Below are 23,425 nucleotides of genomic sequence, written 5' to 3' on the forward strand. Positions count from 1 at the left end.
TCCAACCAGTCCATCCTGAAGGAAATCAGTCCTGAATATTCATTGGAAGGACTGATGCTGAAGCTGAAACTGTAACTTTGGCCACCTGATGCGAAGAACTGATTCATTTGAAAAGACCCTGATGCTGGGAAAGATTGAAGGCAGGAGGAGAAGGGGATGACAGAGGAAGAGATGGTTGGGTACTACTACTGACTCGATAAGACATGAGTTTGAGCAAGCTCTGGGAGTTGGTGATGGACAGGGAAGTCTGGCATCCTACAGTCCATGGGGTCACAAAGAGTCGGACATGACTGAGCAACTGTACTGAACTGAACTGATAGATGACTTTGTTCTCCATCTACGGTCATATGCAGTTGGCAAACCTTCTTGTTCTTGGGTCTATATGCAAAATATGTGTGTATATATATATATATGTACAATAAAATACTTCAAATCTCCCTATTCTTATTGAAAGGATCAGTATCGTCTTTACCTCTTCTGGCTTTGGCCATGGTTCATTGATTCTAGTTCTCATGTGGATGACAGAGTTCCACTCCATTGTCTTGAGGTCCGTACTGCGTCTGAAACCCCGTGTCCTACCCTCTGCTAATCATTGCCTGAGTCAGTTCTTTTTCAGCCAGTTTTCAGCTTTCTCTGTTTTTCCCTGGCATCTGGGAATTTTTTCTTTCTTTTTAAATTTAAAGTTCATCTGTGAATAAAATATTCTCGGAAATTCTATTTAGCTTTGAGATGTGTTTATGAATACAGGGTTTGTAGAGGCTACCTTGTGACTGAACTTTATGTGGTTAGTATTTATATTAGTTTTCTCTGAGTGCTGAAGCAAATCACAAATTTAGTGATTAAAGCAACAGAAATTTAGTATCTTACATTTCTGTAGTTTAGAAGTCTAAAATGGATTTCACTGGGCTAAAATCAAGGTATTGGCAATATTGTGTTCCTTTGTGTGTGTGTTCAGTTCAGTTCAGTTGCTCAGTCATGTCTGACTCTTTACGACCCCATGAACTGCAGCACGCCAGGCCTCCCTGTCCCTCACCAACTGCCAGAGTCTACCCAAACCCATGTCCATTGAGTCAGTGATGCCATCTAACCATCTCATCCTCTGTCATCCCCTTCTCCTCCTGCCCTCAATCTTTCCCAGCATCAGTGTCTTTTCAAATGAGTCAGCTATCCACGTCAGGTGGCCAAATTATTGGAGTTTCAACTTCAACATCAGTCCTTCCAATGAACACCCAGGACTGATCTGCTTTAGGATGGACTGGTTGGATCTCCTTGCAGCCCAAGGGACTCCCAAGAGTCTTCTCCAATACCACAGTTTAAAAGCATCAATTTTTTGGTGCTCAGCTTTCTTTATAGTCCAACTCTCACATCCATACATGGCTGCTTGAAAAACCAAAGCCTTGACTAGATGGACCTTTGTTGACAAAGTAATGTCTCTGCTTTTTAATATGCTGTCTAGGTTGGTCATAACTTTCCTTCCAAGGAGTACACATCTTTTAATTTCATGGCTGCAGTCACCATCTGCAGTGACTTTGGAGCCCAGAAAATTAAAATCAGCCACTGTTTCCACTGTTTCCCTGTCTATATGCCATGAAGTGATGGGACTGGATGCCATGATCTTAGTTTTCTGAATGTTGAGCTTTAACCCAACTTTTTCATTCTCCTCTTTCACTTTCATCAAGAGGTTTTTTAGTTCTTCTTCACTTCCTGCCATAATGGTGGTGTCATCTGCATATGTGAGGTTATTGATCTTTCTCTCGGCAATCTTGATTCCAGCTTGTGCTTCTTCCAGCCCTGCATTTCTCATGATGTACTCTGCATATAAGTTAAATAAGCAGGGTGACAATATACAGCCTTGACATACTCCTTTTCCTATTTGGAACCAGTCTGTTGTTCCATGTCCAGTTCTAACTGTTGCTTCCTGACCTGCATACAGGTTTCTCAAGAGGCAGGTCAGCTGGTCTGGTATTCCCATCTCCTTCAGAATTTTTCACAGTTTATTGTCATCCACACAGTCAAAGGCATTGGCATAGTCAATAAAGCAGAAATAGATGTTTTTCTGGAACTCTCTTGCTTTTTTGATGATCCAACGGATGTTGGCAATTTGATCTCTGGTTCCTCTAAATATGTGTGTATATGTATATTTATTTTTTCCTCTGATTTTATCTTTCAGTTTTTAATGTCACTTTTGTAAATACTTGTTAAAATTCATTACTTTGGTTGTACTGCTATAGAAAAATGTTTAATTTCCTGATGAATAATTTCCTTTGAATTAATTCAATTCAGTTACATTAATTTCATTTTGTGTAGTTTTGCAAGTTTGTGAAGTTACATAAAACAATACTTCATCACATTTAAGTACAGATCTACTTCTCAAAAGTTTACAAAATTAGAAATAGAATCAAATAGAAAAACTGATAAGGAAAGATCATTTAGACTTATTTTGGAAAAACTTCCAGATTCTGATATTTTTCCCTTAAAAATTCCAAGGACAGAGCTAAATATGTCCCACTCATCTTGTTATAGTATGCTACTAAGTTGCTTCAGTCACATCCAACTCTGTGCGACCCCATGGACTGTAACCCACCAGGCTCTTCTGTCTATAGAATTCTCCAGGCAAGAATACTGCAGTGGCTTGCTGTGCCCTCCTCCTATTATAGTATAATAGAGTATGTATTGCCCTGCTGAAACCTCAGACTCTACCCAGTAGGTATTTTGGTAACTAACTGTGTAGGCTCCTTTCGAGAATTCAGAGTCTACTTGTTTGGATGGAAAATGAAGAAACTCAATTGATCTTTTTGTATAGATTAACATTTTAATCGCTTTTGCAACTTCCTCAGTATGGGACTTCAATGTCATTATTCAAAATTTACCTCAAAATTTAAAGGAACCTCTATCTACCTATCGGTCTATCATTTTTCTCTTCTTTTTGGCATAGGCAAGCACCCTGCTTTGCTGCCCGTGCCTCATGCTGTGTTCTTGTCCTGGGGAACCGGAGCCTGTGGGCGCCGTGTTTGGCAGGGGGCGCGCGAGGTCCCGGAGCTGTCCAGCAGTTCCCGGCTAAGTTCGCCCCTGCTCTCTCCGCGCGGGGAAGCTCTCCAGCGCCCCGCCCCGGGCAGGGAACCTCTCCCCCGGAGCTCCCAGGGCTTCCCAGGCTCACCACCAGTCTCCGCCCGTTTCTGCCTACTTCCAGCCCCACCGCGGGAGTCCAGCTGCCTTAGTAGTCTTCCTCCGCAAGCCTCCGAGAGGGATTCCCCTCGCTCGTCCGCGGGGCTGCGCTTCCCTTCTTTGCCTAAAGGGCGGGCGAGCGCGTCTCCAGCTAGCCTCGCCTTCTGCAGTTGGGTGGTCCTTTCTCTTTCCCCGTCTGTCTTTCTAGACACGCGCCCAAAACTGAGGGGTGAGAGCAAAGACCGCCCATCAACTTAGCACCTTGAAATAAGATCTTTCGATCCCGAAGGAGCTGAGCGTAGCCGGGATCGGCGAGAGAGGGAGGACGCGGCGGAGGCTGTCGCGGCTCCGGGGTCCGCTGGACGGGGCTCGGGGACCGAGAAGCCCGCGTGGGAGAGGGACGCGGGGCGCCGGGCCTCGCCCTCGGACTCCCTCCCTTCTCCTCCTCTCCCCGCCTCCCCGACCCGCCCCTCCCTCGCCCAGGAGCAGTCTCTCCGCGCGTCTCCCGGCGCTCTCTCCATTGTCTCTGCCTTTACAACAGGTTCGGGCGGCGGGGAAGACGGGCGGGTGCGGGGCCGCCCCAGACCCGGCTTTCTTGGGGCGGCCTCCTTTCCTCCGGGAGTGTGCTCCTTCGGCCGCTTTGATTCGGCCCAAGAGCTAATTTCCCGGCGGAGCAGCCCCCGGCGAGGCCGACCCCTCCCTCCGGGCCCCGTCCCAACCCGCGCCCGCCGCCTGGGCTCTGCGTGCGGGAATGATGTGCGCATTGGAGGGTCTAAGTTCTTCACGTGCCTGGGGGGTCCTCCCTTTTTTTTCTTAGCAACCAAATCATACTAATCTTACTAATCAGTAAATCCAAGCCAGCGGCAGGAAAGACAAACAATATTTTTTTTCCCGCTTGATTCCAAGAACCTCTTCGATTTTTATTTTTAAAGAGGGAGACGATGGACTGAGCAGATCGGCACCATGGAGTCTCGGGTCTTACTGAGAGCGTTCTGTTTGCTCTTCGGTCTCGGAGCAGGTGAGTGGCCGCAGAGCTGGGGCGGGAGAGGGGATGGCTCCCACCTCGGGGCAGCCCTAGCTGCCTGGGGACGCCTCGCTTTCCCTCCGCCTGAAGTAGGTCTGGAGTGGGAAGCTTGGAGTCGGGGGTGGGTTTGGATTTGGATTTTTTTTTTTTTTTTTTTTTTGGTTCCTATGCTTGTCTTGGAGACCGCAGGGCGGGTCACAACCCACGTCTAGGGTCTGAGGGCCGAGGGGAACTTTGCACCGAGCAGGGTTTTAAAGTAGGTCACGGAAATGGGACTGGGTGCTCCGCTATTTAAAGCTGGGCTGCTGATCTCAGGTAAGGCTCTCCGCGGCGGCGGCGGCGGCGGAGGGAGTCGCCTCTCTTCGTCAGTTTCCAATACTGTCTCGAAGACGCTGTTCTTTGCTGCCCTGAAAGAAGAGGCTTGCATTCTGATGGAGCTTTTTCTTTCTTTTCTCCTCCCTTCCCCACTCCCACCAGTTTGGGGTATTGGTGTGGACCCCTCCCTGCAGATTGACGTCTTAACGGAGTTAGAACTTGGGGAGTCCACGATCGGAGTGCGCCAGGTCCCCGGGCTGCACAATGGGACGAAAGCCTTTCTCTTTCAAGGTATGAGGAGCCTGCTTAGTCCCCAGCGCGGTTTCACTTCGGATAACCCCGGGAGGAGCTGGCCTGGCCTCTCCTCCTAACTTCTGTTCTGCCTCATGGATGACAGTATCTGAGCTGAGACGAGGAGGGGTTAGTGTGAAATACACATATCTTCCACCTCTTTTTAAGGTGCTTGTTTCACACTTCTCCCGCCCCCTCCTCTTCCTTACTTTGTACTCTTGCCAGTCTAATGGATAGTTCCTTAATTACTGTGCAGAAACTCCGATGGCAGATGGTTGATTCTGGAGTCTGGGGAACAATGAATTATAACAAACACCTCATCTGGGTGAAATTGATTTAGGAAGGAAATAGGGTAGCTTAATCTTAGTTAAAACATTGCTCTCTGAAAGTTTCAGGTACAATGGTGCTCAGTTGTGGACGAATTTCTTTATGTGGGTAGCTTTGTGGGAAAATTAAATATTTCAATAGTTTTAAGCACTGTATGTCACAAACAATATATTTAAGATTCCTCATTGAAAGATAACGATTCTTCTCCATCGATAACAAGAGAAAAGAAATAATATTCTTTTACAGTATTCTTTGTCTCACCCTTAATTTTGTACTCAGGATTTTAAAACGTTTTTGTTGAAGTCAATGAACTGGCTATGCACGTGTCTGCATTTAAATTTACCTGTGTTAGGTAGTCAGAAGCAAACTCCAATGAATCAAGGCTTCAGTGTTGATTCACCAACACTTTTGAAGGTTTCTTGGTTTTGGGGAGATGCTGTAACATGACTATTCTAAAAGGTAGCTAAACACATACAGAAAGAGTAGTTTCCCATGTGGTGAAATACAGATGAAGGCAAAAGAGTAATGGACTTTGTGGTTTAACATATGTGATGGACCAACCCCTCCCAGATTTTTCTTTTGTGATTTTGGTGCTTTGCCTTCAAAAAATGGCAACTCATAATTAATAAAGAGTTGGATATGCAAAATAAAACTTCAGCAAAATTACCACCAAGAAATAGGCATAAAATAAAACTTGAGTGTTGCTGTAGAGGTGTTGTTGCTCAATATAGCCAGTATGTGTCACCATGGACAGTAACACCAAAGCTTACAGTTGGAAAAGGAGGAAACTGACCTGTGTTGCATTTATTTAAAACAAGTTTACTCTTACAATATGTTAAATGTAATTTTCTCTTTTAATTATGGTGCACCCACTAAATGTTTTTATTATGACAGATATTTGTGATAATATTTTATTTTCTTAAAGGTCTTTTTTTTTCTTTGGTGGGGAGTGTGTGTGTGTGACTTTGATATTGAATCCTTTAAAAACAATGACCAAATCTAATAAAGGAAATAAGATTAGACTGTCAGCAAAATTCACAGAGTGGAATAAAGGTGTCATTAGGGTTAAACTCCTTTTTTTTTTTCTTTTCCTTTTTCTTTTTCTTTTCAACCTGTGATTTTTCAATCCCTGTGAACTGGAAACAGAATTATTTCAGGACTGCCAAACTGAGTAACCGGAAAGCTTTATGGAAGCTAAAGCTCCTAATAAATAAATGGCATTGAAGTGTCCTTAAAATTTCCAAAGGTCCTTTAAATTATATTGGTGTTCTTCTTGGCTTTCTCTGAAGAGTGTCTGAGCTGTCACAAATAGAAACCTTCAGGACTGCGCATTTTATGTTCTAATGCTAGACAATTTCTTGGAAATAGAAGGCATCTATATCTTTTTCTGGTTAATTTTAAAAAGAAATGTTTAGTGTTCATTTTTATTTAAATTGTCAGTTGTTCAAGATAGGCATTGTGTTGCGAATGAGTTGTCCATAGTTACAATGTATCCGTGCACACTGATGAACTGCTTTTGTTTCTGTGTTGGTATCAAGACCAATATTTAGAAAGATTAAATGCCCAAGAAGCAAGGTTTTAAGAGATTTGGAGATGCAAAGTTTTATTTCTTGTCTAATTATCAACCTTATTTCATATAGCCAATCAATCAGCAAGTTTTTTCTGCTGGGTGGGGGCTTTCCAGGTAGCACAGTGGGAAAGGATCTGCCTGCTATGGGTTTGATCCCTGGGTGGGGAAGATCTCCTGGAGTGGGAAATGGCAACCCACTCCAGTATATTTGCCTGGAAAATTCCACAGACAGAGGGGACTGGCGGGCTACAGGCCATGAGGTTGCAAAGAGTCTGACAGGACTGAGTGAGTGAGCTTGCACATATGCACGTGTTCTGAGTAGGCTTATGTTACTAATGTGTTTATTATGCTCTAATGATTTCTCTTATTCTCAGATTGAGAATTTAAAATTGACAGCAGGTGGGTGTTTGAGCCTGCTTGATAGTTCTGTATTACCTTGGAAAGTTCTGTTCTCTGCAATTAGAATGTGGAAACTGTTGTTAAGAAGTCAGTTCTGACTCCTGTTGCTTCACTGGGATTTCATGAGTTTTAGAAAGACAAAAGCTTTCAACCTCTAAAGAATTTATGGATTTGTTTTATAGTGAATTGAGGGTGCTGCAGATATTTTTGTATAGTTTGTAAAATGTCACAGCAGGAATAGTAACACATTATAAAACCTGTGAGATGCTCTCAGATTTCACATAAACCTAGCAGATAAGTTAGTTTGTGCTGTCAGATATATTCTAAATAGATGGGAGAGATTTTCAAACCATCAGTTTTGTTCTGTAGTCATATTGTCTTTTGTCTCTTGTCTTTAAAGAAATCTTAGCATATAATTTCCCAATGACTTTCGCTCATTTAATATTTTGGTTACTTCATTCTTCCCTTTATTGGTTTTTAAGATGCTTGTAATTTGGTAGTTTTCAAATCTAAATACTTTTTTTGTAAATTATCATGCAATATGAATCTACTATTATTTAATAATAATACTTATTATATATATAACAAAACAAAGAGAAATGTGTTTCACAGTTATATCTGATGTTTATACAAAAGTTGTTTTGTTGTTGATATTTAGTTTATAATTGTTTTGGAAATTGAAGTAATAAGATACTAATTTAGATCACCCATTGATACATGTGGCTTTTGATCTGTGCCAATGATAATAATTTTCAAAAGAAACAAGTGAACAGGCAACAATTTAGAATCTGTATCAAGATCTTCCATGTATTTCTAGCTGTAATCTGACTAAGCCACAAAAATATGTTTTTAACAAATGGAGGACTGGATGCTGAAGTATTCTGAAATGTTGAGGGCTAGTACAATTATAGATAAAATTCTACCAACCTTGTTTAAAGTTGAGGGAGTATTCTTCAAGATAATGATCACAGTAATGTTCTTCCCTCTTTGTGCACAAGAGACCAAGAATAAGAGTGTACAGAAGCATAGTTCTAGGACTTTCTAGCATGACTTTCAGATCTTTGGTTTTAATATTTGCCCTGGCTGTGTTCCCAAACTAGATAATTTCCTCTTTGGTTTAATAAAATTTCTTCTGGGGTGTCCACAGATTTTTATAATACTATTAATCTCCACAAGAGAAGTAGATAAGATCAAAGCATATTTCCCCCCTGATTTGGTAATTTGAAAAATAAATTTTTTAGTAATTATTTTTAAAGAACTTTAATATTTTAAAGGAAAAAAGAATTCCCAAGTCTATCCTTATGACAATATTTGAAAATAAGAATGAAATTGGACATTTGGTGGTGGGTCATTGGCTTGATGAGGCAGTAGCAACTGCATAAGGAAAGTGAGTGGCAGTGAATATCTGACCTTCAGTGAAGATCGGAGAGTATCTGTGGACTTACAGTGACCATTGGTGCCCCATTAGAATAGAACAGCACAGTGGCCGAGAGATAGAACAAGTGGAATTTCATTATTTGTGTTTCTGTCATAAAGTTAATTTCTATGAGCTTCAGTACCCTCAATTATAAAATTAATGTTGTTATGAAGAATTTTTTTGTGCAGTTACTGTTCTGCTAGGTATTAGGCATATAACAAATGAAGTTAGAACTTTCATAATGCCTTCAGAGTAGTCATTAAACAAACAATTACACAGATAATAATTTAATCACTATTAAGATAAATGATATGAAGAAAAACCAAGGATGTAAGAGAATCTACATCTTGTTTAGGGAGTTGCAGGATCAGGGAAGCTCTTTGAAGAAGAATCACTTAAGCTGATAGCCAAAGGATACTTAAGAGTAGTGTGGGGAAGAGGAGCTGTGGGGATTCAGAAAGAAGGGCTAACACGGGCAAAGGAAACAGCGTGAGCAAAGATCTTTTCCTCGAATGAGCATAGTGCATTTGCCCAGAGTGGTGGAAACCTAAGCATTGTGATATGAAATGAAGCAGATGAAGATAGCATGGATCAGGTTACATGGTACATCATACTTATACAGAAGAATTGAAAGTTTATCATTATGCAATATATATTGTGGCAGGGTTAATAATCCCTCAGAGATGTTCATATCCTAGGAACCTGATTATATATTGTGTTACTTGTCAAGGGGGAATTAAGGTTGCAAATCAGTTGCTCTTAAGATAAGGAAATTTTCTTGGATGATTTAGGTAGGCCTCGTGTAATCACACAGGTCCTTTAAATGGGAAAGTAGAAGCTAGAATAGCCAGTGTCAGAGTGAGGCAAAGAAGAATGACTAGACCTGGACATTGCTAGCTTTGAAGATAAAAGTGGGCCACGAGCAAAGGAATGTAGGCAGTCTCCAGAATTTGGAAAATGTAAGAAAGCAGATTTTCATTCATCGTGTCCAGAAAGAATATGGCACAGCTGACACCTTGATGTTAGTCCAGTAAGATTCCATTTGGACTTCTGACCTCCAGAAATGTGAGATAATGAATTGGTGTTGATTTAAGCCACTAAGTTTGTGGTGATTTGCTACAGCAGCAATAGGAAACTAACACAGGTTTTGATAAATGGAAATGGGAGATGCTGGAAGAAATAAAACCGTGGAAGTGGCTTTGAAATTGTGCAATAGGCACATGCTGGAAGAATTTTGAGAAGCATGATAAAAACAAAGGCTAGATACCCTTGAATAGACTGTTCGTAGAAATAGAGATGTTGGTGGTTCTACTAGTGAGGGCTCAGAAAAAGATGGAAGAACATGGTAGAGAAAGCCTAAATCATCTCAGAGAACACCTGAACTGTCATGAACAGACTGTTTGTAGAGATATGGGCAATAGAGGCAATGCTAGTGAGGGCTCAGAGACCAGGAACACGTTACTGAAAACTAGAGGGAAGGCTATCCTTGTTAGATAGTGGCAGAAATCTGAGCTGAATTCTGCCCTGCTGTTATGTGGAAAGTCAAACTTGTAAACACGAATTTAGATATTTAGCTGAGATAATATATATGCAGAGGTGCAGCCTGGCTTTCTCTTACTGCTTGTAGTAAAATGTGAAAGGAGAAAGATAGATTGAGGGAAGAATTGTTAAGCAAAAAGGAACCAGAACTTTACATCTGAGAAATTCTTCGCCTATCCAGATTGCAAAATATGCTGAAATTAGGAGATTTGCTGGCAGGAAAGCCTTTTTTTTGAAAGAAAGCTGATGGTGTGACCTAAAAACATCTTGGTAGTGCCTCAGAAGTAAAGCCAGAGTATTCAGTTCCAAAGAGGGCTCTTTAAAGAAAGTGAACATGTGACATGAATTCCCTCACACATCTCAGAGGAAGCCCATAATAGAGATGAATCTATCCAAGAGGTATTTGTGGAGGAACCTCTTGTCTGTTGGAGTAAATCTCAATGACATATATGGGAGACACACAAGGTTCTTAAGAAGATCATACCAGCAATAACACTCCAGGCCTGAAAGGGGAAGTGAGAGGATGTAATGAAAGAAGGTTGTTGGACCCCCTAAATTCTACAACTAAATATAGGCTGATTAAACTGCTCAGCTGTAAACACGTGCTACCTTTCATGGGCAGAAGTGAGACCCCAAAGACAAAACTTATAGCCCAGAGGATTATTCTCAGACCTTGAAACCGGATGCAGTTTACCTGGCTGGATTTCAAAATTGCATGGGTCTGGTGTCTAAATTTTTTAACTTGCATTTTCTCCCTTTTTGAATTGGGATGTCAATAACTTAGCCCATGTCTATCCCACCACTGAATTTTGGGAGGAGATAACTTGTTTCTTGAGTTTCGCAGTTTCACAGATGATAGGAATTGTGTCTCAGAATGGATAATATTCAAAGCCTCATTTTCACCTGATTTAGATGGTGAGATTTGGAGCTTTTGAATTGGCAAGATTTAGACCAGATTTTAAACTTTGAGTTGGTATTCTAAAGGCTTGACTGAGTCTTTTGGGGATTTGGGGATAGAGTAAATGTGGTTTCATTAGGGATGGACAGGTTATCCTTCTAAAGGACAGATGGTGGTAGGCTGGATAATGATCCTCCAACTGTCTATGTACTAGATCCTTAGAACATGTGAATATGTTGTGTTACATGGAGGGATTAAGGTTGCCAAAGGAATGAAGGTTCATAATCAGTGGACTTTAAGATATGGGCATTTTCCTGGATTATCTGGGTGAGCCTCATGTAACCACTCAGGGGGTTGCCCTCTGGGTCCTAGAGGTGGTTCCCCCCAGGACAGTACCCTGAGCCACGGCCATGACACTCTTTTAAATATGGAGGAGGGAGGTAGAACAGTCAGTGTGATGCAATGTGAGAAAGACTTGATTGACCATTGCTGACTTTGAAGTTGGAATGTGGCCATAAGCCGAGGAATGTGGGCAGTTTCTAGAAGCTACAAAAAGCAAGGAAATGGATTTTCCCCTAGAACCTCCAGGAGGAACATAGCCTCACAGACACCTCGGTTTTAGCCTAGTGAGATTCGTTTTGGACTTCTGAACCTCTAAAACTGTGACATAATAAATTTGCATTGATTTAGCCATTAGATTTGTGGGGATTTGTTACAGCAGCAATAGGAAAGTGATGTATATGTTAAACATTTATTTTGTAACTGAATTAAACTTTTTGGGCCTGCCTTCATCTCGTCATGATAATATATTTGTGCAATGACTGGAAATTTGAAGTAGCCAATTAAAGTTAACTTAGTTGTTTGGGACTTAAAAGTTTAAATATAAAGTCAGAGTCTTTATACTAAATTATTAGTCTTTAAGGGATTCTCTCCATCATTTAATTATGAGTTCATTCTCAGAACAAACAGTAAAATCAAGTGATGGGTTTTTTTTTTTTTTCTTTTTCAAAAATATATCCTTCCTCCCCACAACAGGTTAATCCAGAGGTTGAGAGGGAAAATAGAAAGCATGCATATTTTGGAAGTAGAATGGATAGCACTTAGCATGGTGTTTGGCCCCCGGTGAGACTGTGAGAGTGCGGTCCTCAGAACTATGGACTACAAGAATAACTAGAGTTTCCTATCAAAAGTGCCAGGGATCTCTGTAGGATGCTAACTTGGGAGGAGCTGGAGCAATCTTGACAGACTTTGACAGGTCAATGATCTTTTCTTTTTTTTTGGCTGAGCCAGAATCCCTGTGGCAGAGGATCCTGGTGGGCTACAGTCCACACGGCTTATGGGATCCTAGTTCCCTGACCAGGGATTGATCCCATGCCTCTGCAATGGGAGCATGGAGCCCTAACCACAGGGCCACCAGGCTTGTGGCGTGCATCTTCAAAAATAGCTGAAGTGGAGGGCATTTTTTTTGGCTTTATTCCATCTCCCACTGGCTCCTTCACCTCGTGCTGGTTCCAGACCCCATTCTTGCAGACACCTATTTTTTGGGGGTTATTTTCTGTCTGTAATTCAAATAATCATCTGTCAATATGGTAACTGATAACTTAGGTAATAGATATTAAGGCCTTATTAAGGTGTGATATGTCTCCTATTGATTTTCAACTTAATTAATTCATTAATTCAACTGAACAAATATTTATTTCACTGCTACTATGTATAAAGAAGTCATAAAGTATAGTAGAGGAAGAAAGATGTCTATATAAATTAGTACAGGAGGTAAAGCAGGAACTAAAATTTAATTGTAAATAGTGAAAAAGAAAATTTGGAACTGTAGCATAAAGAAGGTAGAACTCTGAAAATTATTTGTCCTAGTCTATAGTTGATGACAGGTAGATAATCATTTAACTATGAGCCAATTATAAGAACAAGTAGAATAAAGTCAAGTGTTGGGTTTTTGTGTGTTTTGTTTGTTTGCTTATTTTTGCAAAAATACCTAAGGACTGTCTCTTAACCTTCTAATGAGAAATCTTTTAGTTTGAGGTATTTATCATTTTGGTCAAATTTTTATTTTTCATGTTAAAAATTTATCTATCTGTGTCAGGTCATCCAAAGCTAGTGCCTTTGAGTCATGTAAGCATGTCTCTTACATTGTTTTTACTGACTTTATAAAACTTTTCATCTTTTGCTAGGCTTCAGTTTAGAATTGACATTGAAGAGATAGGTGCCAATCATATGGGGAACATTTTATAAGCAAATGGCTTATTGGGGGATATTTTTGTTATGGTAACTTTTGCATCACATTTATTGAAACTCGTATGTGGACTACCATAATTAAAAAGAATTAGCGAGAGAGCTGATGGGAAGAAAAGCACTACTCTTCCCTTTCTCATTAAGGCTGCTGCCAGGAGCTGGACATGGGCACTTGGACAAGTATTTGCTGAGTTGTTCTTGATGGGAACCCTCCTGACAGTCTTCATTCTGGGAAGGGATAGGGAGCCCAGACAACCACGTGGCTCTCCCTTCAGAGGAAAAATTTAGAAGGAAGACAACCAATCAGTGCTCAGAAGGTCACACTTTGCTTGTCTAGCAAAGGGAAGAAATTGTGGAGGCAATTCCAAGTTCATATTGATATGCTGTAGTAGTTTTTAGTAGTCAGGAACATAGACTCCAGAGCTAGATATCTCAAATTCAAATCTTGGTTCCTTTGTTACTAGTGTAAACTTTAACTTGCTACTTATCTCTACTTCAATTGAGATAATGACGGTACTATTTCTTAGAGTTGATGTGTAAACTATATCAATAAAGCTGTGCATGGCATTTACCAAACATTCAATACTCATATATTGCTTTTATTTTGGAATCAGCTTAGCAGCAGGGCAATCTCCCTTGGATTGTTTTAGGGGCTCCCTGGTAGGAAAGCTGGGTTTTGTGTAGGAACGAAGGTAAGGTGACTTGCCGTATGATGTGGGGATAAAGGTGAAGGTAAACTGGAGTGGGGGAGAAACTGGCCCTGCAGCAGCTCCTGTTCTATTTTTTCTGTTTGGGGTTTATTGGGGGTGAAGAGGACAGGCCGATTTGGGTAGAAAGATGAAAACAATGGGTCCATTTGTAGAGGAAGGAGTATAATCTGCCCTGTTGTACACTTTTCAGAAGTGGGGGTGGGGCATAGAGTAAATCAACAAAAGAAGATTCAGAATATAGTTCCTCAATAGTCACCCCAACACACATTGCTTTTTAAGTGTGTTAAAAGTCTAGCTTAGATTTTGAGTCTCATATATACGGAGGATGAGATGGTTGGATGGCATCATTGACGTGATGGACATGAGTTTGAGTAGGCTCCGGGAGTTGGTGATGGACAGGGAAGCCTGGCATGCTGCAGTCCTTGGGGTCTCAAAGTGTTGGACACAACTGAGTGACTGACTTGAACTGAACTGAGTCGTATATAGATTTTGAGTCACAATATAGTGGAGAGAAGCATTAGAAGTTCTGAGAAACCACCCAGTTTTTTAATCTGTCTCTGTCTAGGTAACCTTGGCCTTCCTTGGCAAAGTACAAATTTCGTCTGTTGGTGGGAGCTGGTGATGGAGGATAAGGTTTTGTGGAACCTTGAATGGTGGCTGCAGGGCCAGTGTAATGTTGGCAGGACCCTTGGCTGGCCCTGTGGGTCCTTTATGGATTAGAGTCACTTTCCCTACATTCCCAGCTACATCTTTGACTTCTCTTGAACATATCTTGTTGGCATGATTGTTTCTGTCCATAATCTCTCTGCTAATTTTCATTCCAGTGTCACTGGGACTCTGATCTTAAGTAATTTACTGTCTTGTTTCCCTGTTGAGACAATAAGTTCCCCAGGGGAAGGATCATGCCCTATATTTTTCCTGGTCACTAACAACTCTGCCAGTTCCCTTCTCTGGATGGTTCTTCCTCTTTCTTTTTCCTGGTGAACTTTTACATATTTTTCAGGACTCAGCTAAGCTACTAATCTTTTCTTTTGGTGAAACTGTTGTTTCTTCTGTGCTGTCTTAGCTTTCTCTACTAAAACAACCACCTCACTGTACTATAGCTAGGTTTTTTCCTTAATATAAAAACTCAGACCACTTCTATTTTCCTTGCTGCTACTTCCCTGGTCCACACCATCACCTTCTCTCACCCGGGTGATTGTAGTAGCCTCCTAAGTGGTCTTCCCGTTTACACTCTTGCTCCCTTTCAGTCTGTTTTCAACACAGTTGCTAGAATGATCCTTTCAGAACATAATTCACATCACGTCACTGCTTTACTCCAAACATTTAATAGTTCTCTACTTCACTCAAAGATAAAGTTCTTTCTTTTTTTTTTTTTTTTAAGATAAAGTTCTTATTATGCCCTACAAAGACCTGCATGAACACTCCTACCCTGCCCCGTTACTCTCTGGCCTGCTGTTCTCCCCCTTGCTCTTGGCTTTAACTCTGCTGGCCTCCTTGATGTTCCTTAAACAGGCCTGGCACTCTCGTGACTCAGGGCCTTTGCACTGGCTGTTTATTCTGCCTGGAATCCTATTCTCCCGGATATCTACATGTTTTCCCCCTTTTTTCAAATATTTTATCAACTATCAATTTGTTACTGAGGCCTACTCTGAATGCTGAGTAAAATTTCAACTTGTCTTCTACCCCATAAGTATTCCTGATATATTTTAGTCAGATCTGTTAGTTTTCATAACATTTATCATCTAGAATGATGAATAATTCAATTATCATATTAATTGTTTATTCTCCCTCTTCCCTCTAAAGAGTAAGCTTCATAAGAGTTGGGTTTTGGGAATGTTTTATTCGCTAATAGATCAGTCAAGTGTCTACCATATAGTAGGAACTCCATAAATATTTGTCACATGAGTCTCCTTGTTTTGCTGACTAGTCTGCAATTTACTGAGGCTTGGAACTCTACCTCGTTCCTTCTTGTGGCCTCCTGGCCTATTGTGGTGGCAAACACAATGTGCTCAGTAAACCATCAGTAAGTGAATATTTGGAGCATTGAATTGAGTCCATTTGGTCATGACAGATCTGGTTGTTTTTGTGTGATGTTTTTATGTTTTATATTTATGTAACTTTAAAGAAGGCTGAAGAGCTCTTCTACTAAATCAAAACACTTCATTCTCCAGTCATAAGAAAAGGCAAGAGGTTTGAGATGAATTGAAAAAGCGAGTTCTGCTTAACTTAGATCTGAATTATTCTGAGATGGCTCTTCTCCATCCCAAGATGAAGTGTGCCACAGGGAAAACAGCAGCGTGGTGAAGAAGCTGAACATCATGAATACTTCTTGACAATGCGAGTTTACAGTTTTAGTTTAATATGTTGTGAATTCACCATTTGGCAGAGACACTCATATTCATATGAACGCACTAAGAAAGATCTCCAAGACAGGATTGATTTGGGTTATCTGTGCTGTGGTACTCCTCCACTACTGTAAATCAGACAAACTGGAGTCCTACCGAGAGGACAGCAACCAGAGAGTTGAGAGGTTTGGAAGCCATGTCAGATGAGGAACAGATGAAAGAGCTTGGGAATTTTAGCCGGAGAATAAAAGACTATAGATGTGACCCTGTATTTTAGATATTTGAAGGGTTGTCATGTAAGGGAGGACTTAGATTTATTTTGTGCTGTTCTGGAGCAAAATTTTAGCCTGGAGAATAAAAGACAGTGTAGATATGACCTATATTTTAGATATTTGAAGGCTAGTCATATATGGGAGATCTGAGATTTATTTTGTACTGTTCCAGAGCAGTGATTCCTAAGTATTAGTCTGATGATCAGTGTTAATTAATTACCTTGTTAGAAGTACTCTCAGACCTTCCTAAACTAAGTTTGTATCTCTGGGGTTGAATCCTAGGAATCTACGTTTTCAAAAAGCTTCCTGTGATTCTAATGTTCAGGCAAATTTGTGAACCATTGTCTAAGCTGTCCAGTAGAGCAGACACTGGCCACTTGTGGCTCATAAATACTTGAAATGTGTCTGTTACAGACTGAGATGCAGTGGAAGTATCAAAATATACTTTGAGTTCTGAAGGCAATCTATAAAATCTCAATATTTTAATATTGATTATATGTTGAAATAATATTTTGATTAAATAGATATATTATTAAAATTAAAATGATGTGTTTCTTTTACTTTTTTAGTGCAGCTAATAGAAACTTAAATTTATTTATGTGACACATTTGTGGCTTTCATACTTCTTATACTGGACAGAACTGTTATCGAGGACAAAACTAGGATCTGCAAAGAAAGTTAGGAAGAGACAAATTCTGAGTTGACATAAGGAAAACATTTTTAACATTTAAATTCAAAAATTAAGAGACTTATTTTAAGCAGTATTTGTCCATCCATCCATCTGTTCATCCATCCAATAAACATGCTTCTAATAATACTCAAATAGAGATTAAATGACCTGTATCAAGGAAAATATTTCAATGGGGGAGGGTTGGGGACTAGACTAAATGATTTCTAATGTTACTTTAGTTTCAAATGAATGTGAATTATTACCTTTTCTCTTTTAATTAACTTTTCTTTTTATTGTAACCATGGGTATCCAGGACATCTTCTTTTTCATCTCTCTGACAATCTGTAACTCTCTCTTCAAAACAGTTCCCTTTTAAAAAGCATCTTGGATTGTCCTAATACTCTGAAGTCTGCTACTGAGTGATATCTCGTCATTTACTGCTGTCCTCTGCATTGTGTATCTCTCTTATAAATATTCCTTCTTTTTAAAAATTGAAATACAGTTGATTTACACTGCTGTGTTAATTCTGCTATACGCCTAAATGATTCAGTTAAGCATATGTACATTCTTTTAATATCCTTTCCATTATGGTTTATCACAAGGTGTGGATATAGTTCCCTGTGTTATACAGTTGGACCTTGTTGTTTATCCATTCTATATATAATAGTTTGTGTCTGCTAACCCCAAACTCCCAGTGCATTCCTCCTTCCTCCCCCCTGCCCTGGCACCCTTTGAGTCTGTTCTTTCCATCTTTGAGTCTGTTTCTGTTTCATAGATAGATAGGTTCATTTGTGTCATATAAACATTCTTTCTTAATAAAGTGATCCACTTTATTTCTTCCATACATGGTGTTTAGTTTTTAATCTTTTTGCTTGTCTATTTAAATGGAGAATCCCCTAGGCAAACAGTGTGTCTAATTCTATGTTCTTATAGTCTAACACATTGTGCTGGTGGACCATTAAATGTCCCAGAAAAAGTGCCAAATAGATTAAGTATTTCAGAGCAGAACATAACCTATATTTTTAGAACTAATTTAAATTTCCAGCAGTAATTGGTAGCTGAACATCCTCACTTTGAGTTGTGTGTGTTGACATATACTTGTAACTGAGCAGAGCTCTTCCTGGAGACTGACAGATTTAAAAAAAAAAAAAAATGGTTGCTGTGTGCTACCAATGAGAGGCATGCTCCTAGTAACTGAATGTTGAACCTGGATGTTTCCAGAGAGCCTGTCGATTTTGGAGGAGGACATGTCGTTCACTGATATGCTTTGGTATTTCTTTCTACATTTCATGAAATTGCTAGTTATACTATAAATACAGATTTATTTAAGTGTATGAGTAATACTGAGAGGCAGCTTATTTTATGGTACTGTCATTCATGTATTTGTTCTTCCTTCTGAGACATTTTCAAAAGTTGGGTTAATATATATTAATATTACTGCTTTTGTTTATACTGCCTATCCTCTGATGTTCAGAGTGAATTTATATAGGATACTTAGTAGATAATTCAAACATCTTAGAAAAGCACTATGACTCTAGGCTTTCTGATTTTGCCCTTTTAGAGAAAACAGAGATTTTTCTTACAGGAGAAGAAACATCATACCCCCAAGTAAAAGGGAGAGATGCTTTGAGGTGTCTCAAAAGTGGAATTGTTTCATCCAAATTTGAGACCAAAGAATCCACACTTGGACTTGTTGGGGGTTTTAGGACACTTCTGTTTTATTATTATTCTAAAAGAAAACACACAGGCATGACTTTACCAAATTTCTTTAACTTAAAATTCAAGGTTCAGAAATTGGAGCTCATTTTAATTGGACTTTTAACACTTCAAACTCAGATGTAATTTGCTTTTACCATAACCCTTACCAAATCCTTCTTGAAGTCCATCACTAATTTCTATGATGAACAATAATCCTGCAAATATAGGACATTGTTTTATAAATTATGATTTTCATAGGCAATTGTGGGTAAAAATTAAGAGTTATTTGAGGTTGAAATGAACTGGTTATAAGCACTTGAGTTGGAGTGTGAAGATGAAGTATGGGAATTTCCAAAAAATCAGACCTATAAAGGGGATGAAAACACAGAATAGATGTGTATTTATTGCCACTCACCTTGAAAACACTGACTATGATGCAGAGGTCAATTTGTTTCAAGTTGCTGCAAAAATTTCATTATCCTTATCATAGACCTCCCTCTACAACAAAGCATCTCATAGTCCATTTCATCCCTTTGCTGCTATGGGTCCACTTTTTAATAACTGAGCTGCATTTCTGGCAAAAATAGTGTAATTTAAGTTGTTCTTTGATAACACACTTCCAAATTAGAATCTGTTTCAGAGACTAATGGAGAAAAATGAGTGTTGACTCTGTGAATCATTGACCAAGCAGGAAACTGTTGAGTGGGAGAGAACCTACCTATTTAATGACGATTACTTTTGTTATTTTGGTCAGCAAATTAGTGAAGTTGGAGGGCAAAGTTGGGAAAAGGCCAGGTATGTTGTGGAAAGTTGCGGGCTCAGTCTTGTTTCTAAAACTTTCTGGGATTGATGTTAATTAATTTCACAGGCATCAGACAAGTAAAAGTCAGATTTTAAGTAAACACTCACTGTCTGAGCTGCCTCATAAAGAAACTGGAGGGAATGTTTAAATTGTAGCCATCTGTATGTAGCAAAGCTTTTCTCTTGTGGGAAAAACACAGAAAAGAGGGGCAAATACAGATCTAACTCTAAAATTTTTGGACTTTCTGAAGTTGTATAACTGTGCAACAAATATATACTACTGGGAGACATCAGAGGCTTCATTTTCTTTCCATGGTGTCTTAGAAGAAGTAGGTAAGGAAAATAAAATTTGCTGTTTTTCTCCAACAGTGTGCATTGAAATGTGACTCCACGGAAGGAAATGTTTGTATTGTTAAACTGAGATACTGCATTTCAGGTTCAAGGCTCTCTATTCAAAAACAAAAAAAAAAAAGAGTAAATCAAATGCTTTGTTAATATTGATGACCATTGGATAGTGACTGCATTTAGGTTCTAGTGGATTAAATGGAGAGGATTCGTAAAATAAATCTCTAAAAATATGAGAGAGGATGATGGGAAGTCTGTAATAAATGTTTTTCTTCTTGCGGCAGAAGGAGTTATTTTTAATTACAGAAAGTAGAATGGAGTGAAAGCAAAGATCAAATGTTTTTGAAGGGCAAAATCCGTCTTGTGGCATTGTACGTATTGAAGAAGAATAAGATATGGCAGACGACGCACAAACAGATTCAGCTGTCAGTATGTGATGCGTGAAAAGACCTGGGTAGTGCTGGCTCTGGAACTGGGTCTCACTGGCACATTATGCTGCCAACATTTGGAGCTGAAATAGGCCATCTTGCACATGGCATATCCTCCCTCTGTAGGAGGACTGGGTTTATGATAAATGTTAGTCAGCCACTATACCATCCTCTGGAGAGACCCATGAAACTTTTTTGCATTTTGATTTTAAAAGCACTGTATCTTTGGAGCTATAGTTTAATTCTGTCTATAGCTATGTGCGTGCTAAGTCACTTTAGTTGTGTCCGACTCTTTGCAACCCCGTGGACTGTAGCCCGTCAGGCTCCTTGGTCCATGGGATTCTCCAGGCAAGAATACTGGAGTGGGCTGCCATTTCCTCCTCCAGTCTATAGCTATAGCTGTAAATAAATTGTTGGTGAAAAGTGAAAATTTAGCAGGATGGTTAAAAAGACTGAAAGACGGTAATACTTGACTTTATGTCATTCTGTTTAATATTACCATGTGTGGACAGTGATGGTAGGAGTGGTTTAGTTGTGAAGTCGTGTCCAACTCTTTGCGATTCCATGAACTGTAGCCTGCCGTGCTCCTCCATCCATAGGATTTTCCAGGCAAGAATACTGGAGTGGGTTGCCATTTCCTTCTCTCGAGGATCTTCTCAATCCAGGGATTGAACCCACGTCTCTTATGTCTCCTGCAGTGTAGATGGATTCTTTACTGCTCAGTCACCAAGGAAGCCCTGTATTAACAGCAGTGGGTTATCTTTTTTTATATGTACATATATTGTTATTGACATGCCTTTATAAGTTAAAAAAAAACAAACAAACCAAAACCGAAATCTGGATTTGTCTGCAGTTTTAGTCCATTTAATGTTTCAGTATTTTTTCTGATAGAAAAATGTATAGAAATGACTACCATATCCATTACCACATTTTCCCTGAAGTTTGCCATTAATTTTTATTTATGAGTGTGAATTCTTTACTCACCTTATCTGTGGTGGTGGGTGGGTGAGTTTGGTAGACTAATCCAGTTAGATCTTGTTTAGTCTTTCCAAAATACTTTGTGATGACCAGATGAAAAAGCAGAGACATTATTTTACCAACAAAGGTCCGTCTAGTCAAAGCTATGGTTTTTCCAGTAGTCATGTATGGATGTCAGAGTTGGACTATAAAGAAAGCTTAGCGCCAAAGAATTGATGCTTTCGAACTGTGGTGTTGGAGAAGACTCTTGAGAGTCCTTTGGACTGCAAGGAGCTCCAACAAGTCAATCCTAAAGGACATCAGTCCTGAGTATTCATTGGACGGACTGATGCTGAAGCTGAAACTCTAATACTTTGGCCACCTGATGGGAAGAACTGACTCATTGGAAAAGACCCTGATGCTGGGAAAAATTGAGGGCGGGAGGAGAGGGAGATGACAGAGGATGAGATGGTTGGATAGCATCACTGATGAGATGGACATGAGTTTGAGTAGGCTCTGGAAGTTGGTGATGGACAGGGAAGCCTCGTGTGCTGCAGTCCGTGGGGTCGCAAAGAGTTGGACACGGCTGAGCGACTGAACTGATTTCTATTACAAACGATAACTGTTTAGTGTTCCTTTGTTAATTCTTTGAACAAAAAGAGAAACATTGATGAATTACTTGATTAATACAATATGGATAGCATTCTAATCAGATTTCATTCATAATTATATAAATATGTACCTACAACATAAACTTGTTAAGCATACTGTATGCAAGATAATTAGGCTCACAGAGCTCTGGATACCCCCAAGAGCCAAGTCATGTTTGTCTGTTTCATCTAATCCCTTCATCTGGATTTACCGCTTTCTTCCTAAATTGTACTTGCTCCTTCCTGGTTCCCTTTGGCTATTCTCTTTCATTGACATCTACATTGTTGTCACTGTTGTCAAAGGTTTATAGAGTTGCTATGGGCTCCTTTTAACAGTATTGCCAGGGCTTTGTTTGCAAGTCCCTGTCATTTTAAATTATGTATTCATTTTACTACTGTTTCATCATGAACTTCAAGTTGGTAAATTTTACAACAACTGTGAGAAACTTCAGTTTCATAAACTTGCTTTATTCATTAGGCTGTACTCCAATGTTTTAGTATATACTTCCAATATTAATTTTTTATAGAGGGAAAATTTACTTTTGTGTCTACACCCTCTTTGATGAAAAAAGCCTGATGCTCAAATTAAATTTAATTTTTAAAAATGAAATTATAAAACACTTTAATAAGTTTATTAACACAGCCAGTAATATATAAGACAAATCAACATATTTTTCAAAGGACTCTTTTGATACCATTTAAAAAATGACCAAATGTACTGAATAGACATCATTATCACTCAATCTCTTACACTTTTCCACTTACGCAGAGATTTCTCTTCCCACTTAGTTCATTTTTATATTGTTGGGATTATTTATGTCTGCATTATTTTTATAATCCAAAAAAATAATAATTAGAAAATATTTTTAATTCTGTCTCTCAAAATGGTTATTATTCCCTATGGGACTGTATTCGTCTACACATACATGTTTTTATTGAGATACAATTAACATGCAACTGAATGTATAAATTTTGAGTGCTTAGTTTAATTTTTGATAATTGTCTACAATTGTGTATCTACTATCCAAAACAAGGTATAGAATATCTCCATTCCCCCAGAAAGTTCCCTGGGCTCCTTTGTAGCCTGCTTTCCACTCCTTGTTCCACAACTATGCTCTGATTTCTTCTGTGATAGATGTTCGCCTATATTTTGGAATCATGCAGTAGGTATTCTTTTGGTATTTCTTTTCTGGCTTCTTTCACTTAATGTAATGTTTTTGAGTTTTTTTTCATGTTGTATGTACCAGTAATGCATTTGTTTTTATTGCTGAGTTTTATTCTATTGTAGAATGTACCACAATTTGGTTATTTCTCTGTTGCTAAACATTTGGTACTTTTCTAGTAAGAAAAATCC

General features: G+C 39.3%; 1 protein-coding gene across 2 annotated transcripts in view; it reads left to right on the forward strand.

Moving 5' to 3' along the window:
• The first annotated feature begins 3,238 nt into the window (after positions 1–3,238).
• The window catches only part of NELL2 (neural EGFL like 2), a 361,767-nt gene continuing 341,580 nt past the window's right edge, over positions 3,239–23,425 (forward strand). The window contains exons 1-3 of one of the 2 annotated variants that reach the window (XM_061129495.1): positions 3,239–3,394; positions 4,098–4,183; positions 4,667–4,795. In XM_061129495.1, the coding sequence (XP_060985478.1) occupies positions 4,129–4,183; positions 4,667–4,795 (184 nt within the window). In that variant the 5' untranslated portion in view covers positions 3,239–3,394; positions 4,098–4,128. Of the gene's footprint in view, positions 3,395–3,570; positions 3,707–4,097; positions 4,184–4,666; positions 4,796–23,425 lie in introns of those variants that run through there. The other variant, XM_061129499.1, reaches the window with a different exon arrangement.

The sequence above is a fragment of the Dama dama genome, chromosome 3 (genome assembly GCF_033118175.1).
Source record: "Dama dama isolate Ldn47 chromosome 3, ASM3311817v1, whole genome shotgun sequence".
NCBI classification, from domain to species: domain Eukaryota; kingdom Metazoa; phylum Chordata; class Mammalia; order Artiodactyla; family Cervidae; genus Dama; species Dama dama.